This window comes from Coloeus monedula (genome assembly GCF_965178545.1).
Source record: "Coloeus monedula genome assembly, chromosome: 5".
NCBI lineage: Eukaryota > Metazoa > Chordata > Aves > Passeriformes > Corvidae > Coloeus > Coloeus monedula.
This window is the reverse complement of record NC_138785.1, coordinates 60,930,814-60,950,092: the sequence shown is the minus strand read 5'-3', so window position 1 is coordinate 60,950,092 and position 19,279 is coordinate 60,930,814. Positions and strand designations below refer to the sequence as shown.

Below are 19,279 nucleotides of genomic sequence, written 5' to 3'. Positions count from 1 at the left end.
CAGAGTCAGCTACAGCCACTACCTCAGGGTCACAAAGCACTCCAGTGTTACACCAAGTTCATGGCAGAATGGAGAGGAAGAAACCCCACAGAACAGAGACATTCACCATTACGTGCTTTTCTCATCTATGTAATACTGTAGCATAAAAAATATTTAGAATGTTTAGAATATACCAAAAGATATTATATGAATAAAAATATTCAGAAAGTAAATCCACTACTCATCTTTTCCAACTGCACAAACACTATCCAGTTCGCATTCAAATTCTCTCTTACAGGTTAAGTACAACATTGCAAACCCTCAAATTTATGATATGGTACACTCAACAAAAGTATTACATACTCCTTATTGCTAGTTAACAATGTAATTATTTTACCACCTGATGTGATCTCCCCCTCTTCAGTACTGTCAGAAATTACAGGCTCCTCTTCGCTCTCCTCTTCAAAGGAAGAAAGGTCACTGGTATGGACAGAGCTGACCGTGATGTCACTGAGTACATCCATATCTGAATCTATGAACGCATTTTCTTGCAAAGGAAAAAGTAAAAACAAAGAGCTCTAAGGCAACACACTGAATTTGTGAAACTTTTCTTACCAAAACATCAATTTTGTCACTAAGAACAAAACTACGTTAAGAGTTAGAAATAAGAAAACAAAATTTTAACACCTTAATAAAATAACCAGGCTAACTCTGGTTTACTCAAAACAAAAATCACTCTGAGGTAGAACTACAAACTTTAAATGAGGACTGAAATTGTTGAGAGAACTTGCCAGATTAAGATGACCAATCACACACCTGAGGAATCAAAGGTTATCTGATTCCTAATTCAGGTACCTCAGCTAAGAGTCGAATTGTCACTAGCAGACAGGTTTGCCACAACTACCAGAAAACTTACATTCCAAACATACTGATTCCAAATATTCTAATTCAGCTCCTGAATAAACTTAAAAACCTTACTCCTTATCCACATTTTGAGGAAGAGCATTGCCCATACCATACCTTCTTTAGTGCTTTCAGCTGTTTTATGTTTATTGCTATTTTTTTCTGGAACTAACTGTTTCACTGGTTCCAACTCTTTTGCTTGCTTTTCTTCTTTTGACTTTGGAGTATCATCACTTTTCTTTGAATGATCAGACTTCTTGTCAAGCTTTTCCTTCTTTTCTTTTCTTCTTTCACTTTTTTCACTGCTGTCTGGTTTCTTGTCAGATTTATCCAATAATTTACTCTTTACCTCTTCACTTTCCTGTTGAATATCCTTACTTGTAAAAGTCAAAATATTAGCATCCTTTGCTGTTATTTTTATTTCTTCACTTTGGCAGGGAAGCTCATTTAAATCTTCACACTTTGCAAGTGTTTCAGCCCCTTCTCCAGAAAGGTCACAAATTGCTTTCTCTCTGTCTGGCAAGTCCTCCGCATTTCTCTCTTTATCAGTGCTACCATCCACACTCTGCTGAGATGAGAGTTTTTTTGCAAATTTGTCATTGTTCTTGGGATTTGAGGTCTCTGTTGAAGCCCTGGCAGCACTTGCTTCTTGGTTAAGAGAAGTTATTGTTTCCAAAATGGACATTGCATCACTAGCTACATTAGCACTTGGAGCTGTAGCAGAGACACCTTGAATAGTAAAAAAGAACAGAGTTTTACTTCACCCTAGTTTCTGTAATTCTGTTGAGATAGAACATTAAACAAGTGAAAAGAAACAGAATAAGCACTCTCTATAAAATATTTATAATTAACTAAAATATTTGACAAATTTTGTCTTGAGAGATTTTGGTTAAAAAAAACAACCAAACAAAAAACTCCCAAGAAGTTGCATTCTTGTAGCAAACACTACGATTACTAGAGATTCATTTTGCTCTGTGACACACCACTGCTCCTAAGGTGTGCTAAAGAACATGGGGATTGTCAATGGCAAGGACATTCTGAACACAGTCCTTGTTCAACTTTACCAACATCCTAAGTAGGACGATGATTCTGGATAATATATATACATATATAATAATATTCTACATATATGCACACAATGCAGGAGGAAATCAGTAGCTCACACCTCTAGTATCTCCATAAATGTCATGGAAGATCGACTCAGCATACTGACTATATAACAACAGGACTATCAGAACTATGTTATCACTTTTCTGTCATCTCAGAACCAGTTCTGAAGATGAATGACTAAGAGTTAACTGGACTAGCACTAAGAGTTGCAGCTGGCTTAGTAACCCACTTCACAGGAAGTGGGCCTCACAGGAAAAAGGCTGGGATTTAAATAAAGGTTACAAATGGATGGCTGTGGAGTCTCTTAAAATAGGAAAGAATGGACAATTACCTGCAGGAGCATTTAGAAGTCAATACAGGTAACATTAGGACTTTAGCAATCCAAATTTTATAGCACACAGCAACTGCACACGTAACTGTCTATTAAGTAATTTTTTCCCTGTCTACGAATGAACAAGAAAGCTGCATCATTCTTCTCTTACAGCTATGTCTTATCTGATCCTATAATACTGAGACCAAGTTTTCTCCCCACAGTAAACTGATCCCTCATAATCTCATGACAGAGTGACATGGTCGTAGCAGGGTGACATCTCTATTGCTTTCTACCTTTATACATAGACTAAGAGACAAATGCTATGGCACAGTGCCTAGAGCTCACCTTGCTAATATTGATACCAACAGTGTTATGGTGGTAGCAAACCTAGTCAATGATTCTGCTCTCTCAAACCCTATTTTTTTGTTAATAGACTGCTCAGAGAAATGGTAGAATACCTTGTACTGTAATAGAAGCATCTGCTTTCTCCTCACTTGGAGATGTACTGGGGCCTGCCTCCTCTTTGTGATTCAATGTGGCTAAAAATTCATGGACAGCTTTTTCCACCTGAGGTCTGAATGTGTGGTTGATCTTTGGGTCCACAACCTGAGAAATAATTCTGTCAATTCCCGATTCCAACATTCCAGACCTGGAACAAAGTTACATAAATTAGTATGAAGAATTAGTTTCCAAGAATGTAGTAATGAAATATGATCATTGAGATGTGACATAAACACTCATGAGAACCTCCAATGAAACACCAATGTTTTCTGAGCATCCCTACAGCTATGTATTTAGCCTGTGCCTTATCCATAAGAAAAAATGTGCTAGAGAAACAAAACAGTTCAAGCACACAGAATTAACACAATAAGCAGCCTGTTGTTACATCATTACTGGTTACACCTACAAGTGTTATCTAACTGCAAAAACCATTTGTGGAAGAAATTTAGAAGAAACCCTATAGTATCAATTTCCACAGCATAAAGAGATGAATTATAGAAGGCATGAGGTATAAGTAACTACTAAACCACTCATCACTACCCTAAGTTACTTTCTGCCCAGTATAAGGTGGCAAGTTCTGCAGCTTTATGGAATACACTTAATCTTCAGTAAAATAAAATAGAAAAGAAAACCCACAGCTATAAAGCTTATCTAAATAGACCCCTGTAGTCTTATGTGGGATGTATGCTACCTCTTGTCCTCATTGCTTCTTTAACAAGGAAAACTGCTCCCCTCCCTACAAACCAAACAGTCCTCAGTACAAGTTATCAACGGTACCGCCACAGCACGACTGAGTAAGTTTGTTCCCAAATCCTTGGTTTAATCCAATTTAATGACCAAACTCATAGTACTCTGAAGAAATTTCCTAATGTTTGTTATGAGTCTAACATTTGAGAAAAGACTGGAGGAATCTCCATGAAATAACGTAATATCAAGCTAAACTGTCTGACATAATTTTAACAAAAAAGCAATTCTTAAAACCTCTTCTCTGCCCATCTAGATTTAAAACAATTTTTCTGTTTTGTGACTTTAGCTTTGTACTCTGCAGTTTAGTTTGTCACATACTTCTCCTTAAACATAATAATTGCAATTTTATTAACACCTCTTTAAAACAGAAAGTAAAGGCACCCTTTAGCTAGAGGGTTATATTCCAAGCCGAAATCAAGGTTTCCACCCCTGCATAAACTTGGATCAGGTCAAAGAACATCTCCAGTCTAATTCTGACTAATAGATGGTGAGTTACTACCTCAAGTAATACCGCATTTTAAACACTGAGAGGAAAAAAAAAAAAAAAAAGAAAGCTTTTTCAGATGTTTCTTCGAAGAAAGCAGCCCACTTTACATTAACCCTGAGCCTCTGTAACCTATCACAGTACACAAGCATGTTCAGAGAAACCCCAGAACTGTCACTTACTTGAGAACCTGCTGTCTAATGTTATTTCTCAGCTGGTTTTTGTTGAGATGAGGACTCCAGGTATGAGTTGCCAAATGATTGGAAACAAAGTTGTCAACGCGCTGTCTCAAATTCTGGTAGGCAGGCTAGAAAGCAACAGCAGAGATTGGACTGGAAGGATTGTATAAGTGGTTGGTTATCCTTCCGTTGGCCAGGCTAGTACAGCTGGGAGCCCCGTCGAACCCCCTCGGTGCTCTGCAGGCGCAGCCGCTCCCGCAGCCTTGCGGCGATGGCAGCGCGTTAAACGCTGCCCTGCCAGACCCTGCGCGAACCAGGTGTGTGTGACCGTGCGTGCACGGCCGGCCGGCCCACGCTCCCCGCCGAACACGGGGCTCCGGCTTCGCCCCCGCGGCCGCGAGCGCAGCCGGAGCCCCGCGCGGGCCCAGCGGCCGCTCCGCACCTCCGAGCGCGGAGCGCGCTGCCCCGGGCCGGGCCCGCCCCCGACCTGCCGGAGCCCGGGGCGCCGAGACCCCCCGAGCCGCCGCTCCCACCCGTCCGCCCGCACCTTGGTGTCCACGTCGGCCAAGCAGTCGCGGCGGAACTGGTCGAAGAGCCCCTGGCTCTTGAGGTGGTTAACGATCATGGAGACCAGCTCGGGCTCGGCCGCGCCGCCCCCCGCGCCGGCCCCGGCCCCCGGCAGCGGCGGCGGCTGCTGAGGGGGCGGCGGCGGGGGCGGCGGAGGCTGGGGGTTGGTGGCCATGGGGGCGGCGGGGCGGCGGCTGCTGCCGGCAGTGCCGGCCGGGCCCCGGGACGGGGCTGCTCAGCGAGCAGCGGCGGCGCTGACCCCGGAAGCGGAAGGGGACGGCGGGAGGAAGAGGCGCGCGGCGCGGGGGGAGGCGGAGGCGCCGCCGCTGAGAGCGGCGCCATCGGCGCGGGACGAGCACTGGCGGGGCCGCGCGCAGCCGCCGCGGGCCCTGCACGGGGCGGGGGGGGCGGAGCCGCTCAGGGCCCCCGGGCCGGTGCGGCCCCGATCCGCCGGACCGAGGGGGGAGAGAAGAGGCCGCGGCGGCGCTCGGCCCCCGCCCGCCGAACCCACGGCCCCCCGCGCGGCGCGGCCGCCGCTGGGCGGTGCGGACACCGCGGGCGTGCCCCTCTCCCTAGCCGCCCCGACCGCCCGGCGCCGCTGCAGCGCGACCGGCGGCGACCGGCGGCCCCGCCCCGCGGCCCGCCCCTTCCTGCGCCGGCCGCCATCGCGGTGCGGGCGGTGCCGCGCGCTTCCTCCCTCGGGCGCGGGGCGGGGCCGCGCGGGGTCATGGGCGGCGGGGCCGTGCGGGCGCTGCTTGGGATGCCCGGGGGCTGTTCCTGGCTGGTAACGGGACCTCCCCTACCCCCCGGGCCTGCCTCAGGGGCCGCCGGCGCCGCACCGCTGGAGGAGGCGGCTGGAAGATGATACTTAAAACACTTGAATTTCAGCTTGCCACCTTTACAGATCAGCGCATTCTCACGTGCTCTTGTAATAGAAATGCTTTCAGCTCACCTCTTGTTTCTTGGTTACCTTGTTAGGCGTTTTTTTTTTATGTGCCTCAGTGTTACGGTCACAACTGTCCAATGTGCTGAGGCAAGGAAGATTCAGATCAGATATTAGAAAACATATTTTTCACTATTCGGGTGGGCAGGCAGTGGGGTGGGTTATCCCGCGAGGTGGTGGAGTCACCGTCCCTGGAATTTTTTCAGGCGTCTGGATCTGGTGCTGTGTGATACAATTTAACCTGTAGGCCCTGCTATATGTGTTTACGAACTGGTTATGACTACAGTTGCTTTTGCATTTGCATTCTCTTTTAGGACAGCCTAATTTTACAGTATTTTTCACATGTATTTAATATAAGAACTCTCAGCAAGTTTCTTAATATCTTCTAAATAAAGTAGATAACACATATTTTTTAGTTACAGATGCAGTTCCTAAACTTCAGGCAACATTTAAATATCTGAAGAAATACTAAGAAATGAGACAAACAGAAAGGAGATGTATATGATAGTGTGGGAACAAAAAGTTTACATGGCTGCAGGAGGAGGCTGGAGAAGTAGATGAAAGTACAAGTCACAAAATTCAGCGAAGGTGCTTGTGGCCCAGAAGGCGCCTGCTCTGTGGGCTACCGGGGACTGGGAAGGTTTTTTTTTCTAGCTGTAGGCTTGCTTTTTGTCCCTGAATATGAGACAACTCTAAGGCTGGGCAGACCCACTTCACCCATTGCTGTCAGGTCAGCAAGCCACACAGCTTGTGATTTCAGATTAATGTATTTCTGTCTCAGGTTATAGTTGATTAACTGGGGACATAAATGGCATGATTATGCCTCATCTGAAGCAGAAATTCTGTTCCTTAATAGGAATAAAACACTATGATGAATTTGGAAATGTTGTTACTGCTAGTAGCGTAAGTAAAAATAAGTCACTGGCAACAGCTCACTCTTCCCTTTCTAGACAATGCTGCAGAAATCTTATTCTATGGATGCCTACCACAGGCATCAAGTTTGGAGTGGCCAACATGCCCAGCTGATTCTATCAGTGTTCATAGATTAAACTCTCTTGAAGTCAGTTCATACCACAATTGATAAAAGCGGCTACTGAACTTGATGGGTTAGAGTATGTTTTCTGGTTTTTGTGTTTCAGTGAAACACTTTCTTTGTTCATGCTACGTATGCTGATAATGAATCTGAATTTATTAAGTATCTGAAATCCAGGTGACAGCTGGATTAAGAAAATAAAAAAAGAATGTAAAAGTCCTTCACTTTGCGTGGGAGTCAAGGATTAATCAGAACAAGTTTGGTAGTGATAGGAGATGCCCTTCCTCTGTGATGAACTCTGTTGCAAAATTCTGTGCTCTCCAAAGATAAAAGTATTGCTGTCAGTATTGAGCTCACAAGGGTGATGTTCCTCTTTGACCACTGTAGTCTTTTACAAACAAGGGTACACAGAAAGGGGAGTTCTTTAGTAACATTTTGAGTTTTCTAATACAAATAAAGACTTTTCACCAGGAATAACTGAAATGCCTGAGCAGATTCTTGGATAGTAAAAGCTCTAAAGCTGCCCAACACCAACAAGAGATCTGTCCTGGATGAATTGCTCACTTCTTCCTCTACATATGTGGTAATATGTCTGTGCCTTGCACCATCTGTGTTACCACTGTGGCTCCATTCTCTGAAGCTTATTTTATTTTAGTATGTAGCTTATTGGTATGTTGTTTGTTATGGCACGATAAACCCCAGAACTGTGGGTGCTAAATTGATTTGTTGTATAAATGTGCATTGCCTGATGCATATTTCATTTTTGCTTCTCCCTGTGCATAAACAATATACTTTTATGGTTGTCTCTAGTTAGAGAAAGCCTCAGATTTTCTGATGCTTACTGTTACGGGATTTTTCTAAAAAGGGCAAAATTATTATGCCTAGGAGCAGCACTAGTAATCACAACCTAGTCCACTCTGTTTTGGAGCAGCAGAGAAATGGTGCCAGCACTGCTGAGGTTTTATGTTTCATCAATAACAGCATATGTGGCTTCAGCTAAGTTGCAGCATGAAATGCTGTAGTTGCAAGACTGAAATGTAGCCAAGGCACAGACTGTACCTTCAGCTGTGATGTGATCAGAGCAATATCCATATCCTTATGTGGGAATAGTTGCAGTAGATAAAATGTTCTTGTACTGCCATGAATGGAGGATATGATTCTATCACCCTTTTTTTTTTTTTGGTATGTAAATAAGAACATTTGGATAAACTTGTTTAATAGCATGTGCTTGAAGTACTCTTTCTGGCAATGTCTTGGAGTGACTTTATGATGTGTATGCCATATCGCTGCCCTATGCCCACATGGCTTCACAACCATGTTTCTTTCCAGGTGTCAGTCACGTTTTTATTTGTTCAAACAAGTATATACATGTATTTATATTTTTTATTTGGCTGGCAAATAGGCCCTGTGTAAAATGTGAAGCTTGTTGGTTTAAGTGAATTATCTGTAGAACAGCAAAATGTATTTTGCTTCAATGGCAAGCTGCCTGTCCTAAGTGTTTTCCACAGGCAAGCCTTTGGCAAGTGCAGAAATGAAAACAGTGACTAGACAACACATCATTTAAAGTGATGAAAGGAAAGCTTTTATTTGGAGTAGGCTGTCATGACCTTGCACTGACACCTCTAGAACTTTTTGGTCACTTCTAAAGAGATTCCTTGAGCAGAACTAAGACTACCATGAGACCCTGATTCTCCCGCTGGAACTGAGCAGGATGATTGTTGTCAGTGATGCTTAAGTTCAGTAGAGACAGACATGTGGTGGCTCCTCAAATTGGCCAGTCAAATAGATAGACTGGAAAATATTTGTAAAAATACTAAAGTTGTCATGCTCAGTAGCTAATACTACTGGTTGTATTTGCTGGGAAGATTGTATGATTCAAGTTTGAGAAAAACTTTTGATGTCTTATAAGTCACTTTTCATCAACCTGCATTTTTTTAATACTTTTTTATTGATGTGCAGAGAAATTAACTCATCTTTGTTTATGTAACTTAACATGGTAGAAGCATTTAGTTACAGATCGGAGTATAACTTTATCTGAAAGGTTAGGATTATTTTTTCCAATGTCAGAACTTCAATGTGGCACCAAATTTGCACATAATGCTTTTTAAAGTGCATTATTTTGAAGGTACAGCTATGCCTCTTCTCCCTTTGTTTATTTTATGTCTCTGTCAAGGCCAAGAAATTGAGTTTCTGGATGTCTCAAGTTTTTTGAGATGAATAGAGCCTGTTTAGAGGATGACATTTGAAAGCAAAAAAGATTACTGTCACAAATAACTTTAATACACAGAGTTACTTGATTTGTTGGGGTTTTTTTTGTTGTTGTAACCAAGAAAGGAATCTTCAAGGGCAGATGGAGCCTTGAGCTGCCTGTGGGAGGAAAGCCCATCCGTGTGGCCACAGCTGTGCCTGGTGGTCAATGCTTGTGCTGTTCCCTTTCATAGCAATGAGAGAAGGGACAGGCACACTACAGCTTCCGTAGCTCTTCACAAGCAATCAATGACTAATGGATGTAATACTGTTGGGATTGTTATTGGCACCTAAGGAGTTGGACATCTCATTCCTGCTAATGTGATTGATGATCTCAGCATATCTTTTTTTTTTCCTTTTTTTTCCCTTGCCCTTTTTTTTTCTTTTTTGAAATGGAAGTTCTTTCATGCTGAAGAAATACCACTTTATTTCTCCATTCTGGTGAAAAATGTTAGAATGAGTTACTGTGCTCCCTTTAATAGAGTTTTTACTTCAGTGTTTGTTTTTGACTGGAAAATACATGTTTTTGCTATTTGTGTACAGGGAGACAGAGAAAAACTTAATGGAAGCTTGTTCTCCAGAGAGAGCACAAGAGATTATACTCTCTTTCTACACTCTTTCAGTTTTGCCTAAATGTAATTTTAATGGTAAGGTAAAATGGTACAGCTTAAACATGAAAGCAGAGTGAGTGGATACACAAAAGCATGAGACCTTTTATATCAGCATTCTTTGCTGACTACAGCAAGGTGAAATCAAGGTGGAGGCATTGCTTAAATGGAATGCATGAAGCTTAAAGTAGAGCTGATGGACTGAATTTTGCTTTAATTTATACCTAGTGTAGTTCCATTGAAGTCAGCAGGGAGATGGATCAAAGCAGGACTTTGCTGCTAAATAATAGGGTGCTCAAAATTGCTCATGCCATCATTTCTGCAACCTTGGTTGTAATCCTCAAGTAAAAATTAGAGTTATTGTATATAGTGCAAATATAGTATTTTCTGTGGAAAAATTTTAAGGTGTTATTTAGGAAAATAACAAAAATAAAAAAAAATAATGTGGGCTTTTGTGTTGTTCTCTTGTGTTGGGGGTGCGAAAGGTCTGGAGGAATAGGAATGTTGAGTCACATTTCAACAGCATTCATTTAGGAGAGGTGGGGTGGAGGGAGGAAAGGAGGTGGGTCATTTTGTTGCCGTTGACCTACCTTCTGTGCTTGGTTCCTGGTACTGCTGTGCAATTAAGAGAACGCTGTCCAACGTCATTGGTAAGGTAGGGGTGTGTGGAAGGAGCTGGTGTGAAGGTGTTGTAGGTGAACACCACCCTGCTGGGTCTGGCTGCAAATTGAGGCAGTAGCTCAGGTGCAATCAAGGGTGCACCCATTCCCAGTCTACTGCAGATCCCACTGGACACCCCAGCAGCATACCTGGCATCCTCGCCTGTCTTTCCGTCCAGGGGGCAGAGAGGAGAGTGTTGCCCACAGGAGGCTGGCCCCACTGTAAGTTCAGATGGAATGTCTGAATGGGAGTTGAGATTTACTGCCTAGCCAGAGGAGTACCCCCAGACTATTGCACTTCAAGGGCTGCCCTTGGAACTTGTTTGAAGAATGTGGAAAATGTGAGGGAAAAAAATCTTCAGCGAAACAGGAGAAATAATAATAATTGCTCAAAATCTTTCCCCCTCACCTATTGATTTGCACAAAGATGATATGAATTTAATGTCTTTAAGATTTGTGCTTTTTGCCAGATTTCATTAAAATTGGCCAACCGTTTCAAAAGTTATGGGGCAGGGGTTGGAGAAGGGCTGACAAATAGTGAAATAATTGTTTCCTGGGGAAAAAAAATAATTGAAGCCTGGATCGACCATGATATATTGTAGGTGGAGATAACCAGCTCTGAAGCTATTCAGAGACCAGCTGCTTTCTGAATAGGAACTGATGTAGGAATCACACAAGGGGAAACAATCCCAGACTCATGCTGGGGAGTGTGAGAAGTGCAAGGTTTTCTATTTTATTTGTTTAACCAGAAGAGAATGGAAAGGCAAGGAGATGTATTGAGGGCGCACTAGCCAGGTAACAAGAAGCCCGGAGGTCTGGCTGCACCCTCTGTGTCCGCAGCTCCAAGGAAGAGTGTGAGCTCCTCACCAGAAGGAGCTTGTCCTGGGCTAGGCTGTCGGTGTGTGCTGGCAGAGGCAAAGAACGAAGGAAGGGACGCTCCATATAGGTTCCACAAGCAGGTTTATTTGCAGATGAAGGGACTAGGAACAAAGAGCCAATATTTGAAGAGGGTCCAGGGATTTTATACTCCGGGCAGGAAAGACAGGGATAAGGGATCCAGCCAATGGGATAAGGTGAAGGAAGCGGGATTTACAATGAGATGACCAATGGGAATAACTCAGAGGAGGGATTACAGAGGGTAGCCAATGGGGTGTCGAGTAGGACAGGAACGTCTAGAACTAATACATATTTAATTAAGGAAATGAATATTTACAAACTTATACATAAAACAGGGAGGGGAGAACAAGAACCAACCAACATAGAACATGTAAATAACTGCACCAGGGGGTGATGGGATCTCACCCTAACCACAGGACAGTCCTTAGACATTGGTGCATGACCACCAAAGATTGGTTTCCGCTGTTTCATCTGGGGTCAGGGTGGCTGCAGCCACTTGCACCACCACAATTAACTGTATTACTAGTGCTAAGCCCCAACATCCAAGCATCCCAATTTTGATCATACAGTAGGAAGAGAGCATTTTAAAAATTTATTCTCATGAATGTCTTGTGGTTTTTAGCTTTCATTTGGTTTTGCAAAGTTTGAAACCTTCCTGAAATGGAGAAGTGTCATGTTTGCATCAGCAATGGGATTAGTAAAAACACATTAGTGCTCAGTAAAAAGGAGCTAGTGAGGCTGTAAAGGAGGAAGACAACTTTGCAAGAGCCTTTTTTTCCTGTTTTAAGGGTATGCTGGCTGGAAGGAGGATGGGTGGCTGAAGCAGCACTGCTGTGCAGAGCTGCTGGATCCAGCCGGCTTGGGTGCAGCCCCTTCTAAGAGGAGAGGGCAGGACTGCACTGTGTGCAGCCTCTTCTGCACCTCAGGTATCACAAATGTGGGTTTTTTTATATTTTATCTCTTTGTCTTTGTTGCTGTGTGTTAGTGATCATCACCTGACTGGCTTTGTTAATGTCATACAGCTTGTTTAATAAAAGAAATTCTTAAGAGAGCAGCATTGCACTTCAGTGGATTTATTTTGTAGTTAGAAATGCAGATGCTTTGGTAGAGGGAAGGGAATGCTTCTGCATGCTGCAGGGGGACAAGGTGGTTTTTGGCTTGCTGAAAATGTGTGTCAGGTTCGGAGGTTAGTAGCTGAGGTGTCTAACCTGAGAAATGAGAACAACTCCTCTTGGACCTCAGACTGCTCTGCTACCCTCAGGTGATACAAGCAGTGGGATGTTTTGCAATGTTTATCACTGATAACAAAATATTCTAGTCCTGCCAAGGCTGCTGGCATCAAAGGAAATGATGTAAAGTGGTGACAGTTTTCTCATTCTGGGTGTTGAGAATAGATGAAAATTTGTTTCTTTGACTCTCCATAAGTCTGAATTCCTTTCCCAGGACTGTTTGATTTCTCTTGTGAGAAAACAGTCTGAAATTTTCCAGAGTTTTGATTGTATTTACTTCTGTCCGTTAAGGAAAAAAGCACTAGCTTCCAACTCTTCCTCCACTGAGACAGAATGAACAATTGCCCACATTAGACAAGGACACTTTAGTCTTCCTTTCTTGATTTCTAAAGTAAAAAGGAGTGAGAAAATTAAGCTGTGTAGCTATTGAGAATGCTAAAGAGGAAAGGAGCTTCTCAGGACTGCTACCTCCAAATCAGTCTGTTTGATTGTCCCACAGCTTACCTATTCATATGAATACAACAACTCCATATCCTGGGTTTGTGCCTCTCCTTGAGCTTGGAAAGTATTTTTTTCAACTTTGATTTCTGAGTGATTGTTAATATCAGTTTTATTAAAGAACTAATACAAAGGTCTCCCTGGCAAGATTTGGATTTTTTTTTTTTTCTATTTAAAATGTCCTTCTGTGCTTGCTTGTTTCAGCCAAATTTGTGATTTACTGCTTGTTGAAAAGAGTCTGAAGAGACAAGCTTATAAAAAATATGATGTACACACACTGCCCATAAACTAAAATCCTATGCAGCATAACAGAACTTTCTTTACAAGCCTGCAATAAAGTATCTTGAGAGAGAAAGGGAGTCAGGAGAAAGATACATGAACTTTCAGAACTCAATAAAGACTGGTAATAGTGAAAGTTTGTGAAATCTGCCATTCCTGAAAAACATCTATAGCACTAGATAATGCCTTGTCTTTTCCTAACACAGTTCCATTGCTTGTGGTGGTAGAGTACTGCATGTAAATCAGACTGGGATTTTACCCTTATATAGCAGAGGAGGGAAGGACAGAGTTACCATATGCCAAATTTCTCTCTTTGCCTGAGGGAAGGATTAAAAGAACTTATTAGACAAATAATCCAAAACTGTGGGGACAGGTGAAAGTACTTCTAGATTCTCCTAGGATTGTATATTATAGATTACTCCTCTGCTTTTAAGCCAGGCAGAGTGAATAGGGAAGGGGGGCCTCTAATGTCTCTTTCCTGTATAAAGCTATTCTCAGATTCTCATCCTGTCACAAAATAGCAAAGAGAGCCTGCTAAGAATTTCAATGAATCAACCTTCCTTCCTTCCTTCCTTCCTTCCTTCCTTCCTTCCTTCCTTCCTTCCTTCCTTCCTTCCTTCCTTCCTTCCAAATTCCTTCCTTCCTTCCTTCCGAATTCCTTCCGAATTCCTTCCTTCCTTCCTTCCTTCCTTTCCTTCCTTCCTTCCTTCCTTCCTTCCTTCCTTCCTTCCTTCCTTCCTTCCTTCCTTCCTTCCTTCCTTCCTTCCTTCCTTCCTTCCTTCCTTCCTTCCTTCCTTCCTTCCGAATTCCTTCCTTCCGAATTCCTTCCTTCCGAATTCCTTCCTTCCTTCCGAATTCCTTCCTTCCTTCCTTCCTTCCTTCCTTCCTTCCTTCCTTCCTTCCTTCCTTCCTTCCTTCCTTCCTTCCTTCCGAATTCCTTCCTTCCAAATTCCTTCCGAATTCCTTCCTTCCTTCCGAATTCCTTCCGAATTCCTTCCGAATTCCTTTCTTCCTTCCGAATTCCTTCCGAATTCCTTCCTTCCTCACTCGTCTCCTTTTTCTCTCTCTCCCCCCTCTCCATATCTTTTAAAATTCAAGTTTAACTGCAGTTAGAATTTGCTTCTCACAATTACATTCTGTTGAGATACTGCTCTGTGTACTTGTGACGCTATCTAAGATGGCTATTTGCACTAGCATATGAGCAAGCTAGGAAAATTCAAATAGTGTATTAAATGAACAGGGATTTTGGTAATTTAAAAATATTAATTTTACGCACTTTTGTGTCCTTTTGCTCTCAGGCAGACAAAGGAAACTTAAGTTATGGATACCAAAATTATTCCATATATTCATCTAGGCTTATTCTATTTTTCATACCAGCTCCCCAAAGACACATTTGTATAAACAGAAGCATGCTAATTAAAATTGCCAGGGAATCATGATCTGTTTAAATTCTCAAAGCACAATTTTACTTTTAGCCTTCATATTGTGATTGTGTAAAAGAGCAAAGTTTCTCTTCGAGGCTTAACCATAATGAGGTGAAAATTTTTGTTAAGTATTTGCTATTTGGCTGCATGCTGCTCTTATCTCTGCTACCATGCACCTGATTTCCTTTTCTATCTTGCCTTTGTTCGTTTGTAAATCTCCAGCGGTCTTTCATGTTTCTTAAAGGACTGCAAAACTCATTAAAACTTTCCAATTGTTTATTTCCTTGTGCTTTCTCATTTAACCGTCTTTTCACAGTTCCTGCAGTTTGACATAAAATAACAAACTTTAAACAGTTCAGGCATACTACTGTCAGTACCAAAAGTATTTGCAGGTCTGTTTATTCCCAATATTTATTTCTTCTGCTGATGTATAGGCTTAGTTCTGTTGATTTTTTTTTTTTCAATCTAGTGTCTTAATTTCCCAAACAAGGACCATTTAATTTCATTTCTTCCAGTCCTTAACAATGGTTTCTACATTTTTTCCCAGGATGACAGTTCTCTTATGGTTTTTCTCCTTGTGTCTTCTTCAAGATGCTGTATTGAAGTCTTCCATTGAGGACACCTCTGGAACTCAATAGCTACGTATATTTGAACCTTGTCTTTAGTGAAAGAAGCTCTCCAGTGTTTATACAAAGGGGCACTTTCCCTCCAATATCCAGAAAACTTCAACTTATTGTTGAGGGAAGTGTTCCCACATTCTGTGTGAGAAGAGATAGGCAGTAATCCACTGAGCTCATCCAACCTTCCTCAGTCCCAAATTCACCTTCACAACAAATCACTCTGTGCGGTCGTGTGTGACTTACACATTTTGGCAAGAGTCTGAAGCAGGCAGAATTCTTAGGCCCTTGTCAACAACACATATAATAGCCAATTTGGGATTTTTGTGTGACTTCCTGCAAAATGGCAGCTCTGAGACAAACATCAACAGCTTCTTTAGTGGGTGATAAATCTGTTGGCTAGGAGGGAGGGCAGGAGGAAACAAGAGAGTAGATGGGTGAATGGCCAATACGTACCTGTACAAAATAAGTTACTTGCTTAAAAGTCAAGAATACAAGTTAGCAGTGAGAGACCAGCAGGTTCAGTATATATGCTTGTGCCTGCAGCACAGAAAAGTTCTTTTCACTTTAAGCATTATTGCAGCAACAATTTTTTCACAGTAATAAATTACTTTCTGATAATTTGCAAACTCCTGGTTTTACTTAACATACAGCTTTGAATAGCATAGAATAGAATAGAATAGAATAGAATAGAATAGAATAGAATAGAATATCACTGTTGGAAGGGACCAACAAAAAAACCCTCTCTCTTACTAGTTCAGGGTTGAACAAAAGTTAAGGCATGTTGTTTAGGGCACTGTCCAAAGGCCATTTAAACCCTGACAGGCTTCTGGCATTGACCACCACTCTGGGAAGCCTGTTCCAGTGTTTGGCCACCCTCTTGGTAAAGAAATGCTTGCTGATGTCTGGTCTGAACCTCCCCTGGCACAGCTTTGAGCCATTCCCACGTGTCCTGTCACTGGATACCTGGGAAAAGAGATCAACATCTCCCTCTCCACCTCCCCTCCTTGATGCTTTAGGTTTTAACTTTTATATTTTTCAAATCCTGTACTGCCTAGCATGTAACTCTGAAATTTCATATGGCCTGTTAGGTACTGTTCTCTCATGCTAGTTAGACATAACAAACCCTCTCTAGGTTTGCACTTCAAAGACACCTTGTTGTCCCAGGCCCCAATATATGTAAACTGAAGCTTTTGAGAGGAGGGGCAGGCTTGGGGTAATTACATCATTAACTGAAATTGTAACTGGAGAATTAACCCTGATATGCAAATGGACCAAACTTATAGAAGTGTGAAAATCCTGTGACCCAGGGTCCATCTTGGGTGGAGGCTTTTGGCTCCCGAGCTGTACCTTTGAAGGCCCTTCAAATAAATACCTACTTTTATTCTCTTAATCTTGTCTAGCCTCTGTTTTCAGGTAGCCACTTCAAGGTATCATACTCAGAAAGCTGCAGAGAGCAACGAGGTCACCCCTCAGCCTCCTTTTCTCCAAACTAGACAAGCCCAGAGTCCTCAGCCACTCCTCCCAGGACATTCCTTCCAGCCCTTTCACCAGCTTTGTTACCCTCCTCTGGATGCATTCAGAGACCCGAACACCCCTCTTGAACAGTGGTGCTCAGCACAGCACGCAGCACTCCAGGTGAGGCCACCCCAGCACTGAGCACGGCAGGACAGTCGCCTGTTTTGACCAACTGTGTTTGGTGCACCCCAGGACAGGGTTTGTCCTTGGTGCTGCCATGGCCACTGCTGGCTCACACTGAGATGCTGTTGGCCAGCACCCCCAGGCCCTTCCTGCAGGGCTGCTCTCCAGCTGCTCCTGAGTTGTGGGAGAAAGGGAGGGATTCCTTAGGAGGGCTGGGAGTTCCTCATAGTTCCTACAGCGTGGTTTAATGCAGAGGTTGGGTGCTGATGACATGGTAATAGTCCACACAAGGTCTTTTGGGGCCATACGTAAGTAATCTCTCTCTAGATGTGCTCTAACTTTCTTTGTGTGGTTTGACTGTGTTCTTGGAGCCAGGCAGACTGATATGGCCCAGCTCTAGTGTCCGGTGGCCTCTTGCAATTGCAGCTGAGCACATCACGCTGCGTTTCCAGGCTGGAAAAATGTGACATTTTGCTTTCAATTTAACTCTGAATGAAAAAATCCAAAATCGGGGGGGGGGGGGGGGAAAGGAGGTAAAAAAGAAAAGGGAATACCAAAATTTATATTTCAGGTTTTATATTTTCACATGTTTCTAGTAGTGTGTACAATGCATGCCTTGTTGGAATAGACTGTTGTGTTTCAGAAAGAAAACAAAGCAAGTATTTCCTTGAGTATTTATTCCCTCTTGCCAGTATGGAAAGGAATTAGCAGCATAAAATAATGATGCCTGGTCTCCCTGGTAAAGTATGAGGCCCTGCTCTGATGTAGTTTGGTTTCCTCCAGATTATCCAGCAGTGATTATTTTTGGTATTTAAGAGCTCTTGTTTGAAGCCTGCTTCTGTGGTTGAGGCATTTATAAGGTCCCCATGCATAACTTCGACCGAGCCTGGATGTCTCTGCGAGTCCTCGGCGCTGCCCTGGGTTCGGCCAGGAGGTGGCAATCTCTACTTTCTGTCCGAACTTTGGGAAAGTTGTGCCCCCCCAGCACCAATTCTGTGTTCAAACAGCTGCGTCTGCTCTGCGTCGCGTATTCTGACTGGCAGCGTGTCGAGATCTCATTCCGAATCTCTCGTAACATTTGAATGCTTACTTAGTCATCAAAGTATTTCTAAAAGCAGAACTTAGAAAGCCTATTGCTTTATAAGTCACAGTTGTTCCTTTCCCATTCCCAGCTCTCAATTACAGACAGAAACTCCCACAACTAAAAACTCAGCCATATAAATTGAGTTGTGTGTATCATATCTTTTAATGTGAACCGCAGACATTAATTAATATGCCAGGTCTCAGACCTCATAAACTTCATGTTCAAACACCCAGACTTAATGTTACTTATCAATATTTTAAATTAATCTTGTAAACAGGTAATGGAATGACAAAAAACCCCAGGTATTTTCCATGTCTGTTGTTAAGTGTTTGCCTCACTTATTAGGTCCAAGCAATCTAATGTCCTTTCCTTGTGGAACAATTGGCCAGTAACTGTACCCAAGGTCAGCAAGTCCTTGAGCGCTCTGCTGTGTAAGTGGAGTGTTGCAAAGCAGATCTAAGGTTCTTTCATTACTGACATTCCCTCTCCCTGCTCCATTCTGAGACCTCCTTTGCATACCAAAATGTACAGCAAGTCATAGTTTCGTATGAAAATGAATGAATACTGTTTTTTTTTTTTTTTTTTTTTTTTTTTTTTTGCCTAATCTTTGTGGGATATTTGAATTTCTCTTTGAAATTGGGAGAGACATATGTATAAGTCTTTTCACAACAGGTATTTTGATCTTAGTCTTTCTGTCTGAGATACACAAGCAAGCTAAAATACCATGATTGCTTGTCTACTGGCAGTGTCAAGAAAAAATAGGGTTTTCATTGTTTAACTGCCATTTGCTCTGGACTATTAATACCTAGAATTTCCCATTTAAATACAGTCTGTATTCTGGCAGCTTGAGAAAATTTGATGAGGATTATTAGGAAATTAAGTTACAGTTAAGTTAAAAAATTATACTGAGGGTATGCAGGCAGTCCACCCGAACAAATGAACCTGCACAGATTTGTTCTGTCTGGTGATCAGAAGCAGAGTATGAAACCTTATTTTTGTTCAGTGAAAGACTTATGATGAGAGCTTTATGGAGTTTGTAGTTACAGCAGCAGATAAAGAAAAAAGTGCAGGTCATTACATTTTCTAGTGTAACTTCTCAAAGAGAGTTGCTTTTATAAGAACCTCACCTGCTTTGTTTATGACCTGCCTCAGTGCTCCACCAACACTTGGGTGTATCTCTGTGCTGCTTGTGATAATGACGGAGCATCTACTGGCAGCCTGGGAAGCGCTGCTGGCTTTCACCGCAGGCAGGCAGCTGGAGGTGTCATGCAGGAGCAGGGTCACCCATGTTTAGAGAGAAATAAGAGCATCCTGTTAGCCCTTGGCAGCCTGAAAAT

The 19,279-nt window shown here is 42.7% G+C and overlaps 1 protein-coding gene across 2 annotated transcripts in view; it reads right to left on the bottom strand.

Moving 5' to 3' along the window:
- Positions 1-5,358, bottom strand: part of BOD1L1 (biorientation of chromosomes in cell division 1 like 1) — a 37,224-nt gene extending 31,866 nt beyond the window's left edge. For both annotated transcript variants that reach the window (XM_082282055.1, XM_082282056.1), the window contains exons 1-5: positions 4,764-5,358; positions 4,220-4,344; positions 2,764-2,954; positions 1,000-1,611; positions 380-526 (exon numbers count right to left, since the gene is read on the bottom strand). In XM_082282055.1, the coding sequence (XP_082138181.1) occupies positions 380-526; positions 1,000-1,611; positions 2,764-2,954; positions 4,220-4,344; positions 4,764-4,958 (1,270 nt within the window). In that variant the 5' untranslated portion in view covers positions 4,959-5,358. The remainder of the gene's footprint in view (positions 1-379; positions 527-999; positions 1,612-2,763; positions 2,955-4,219; positions 4,345-4,763) is intronic.
- Positions 5,359-19,279: the final 13,921 nt, after the last annotated feature.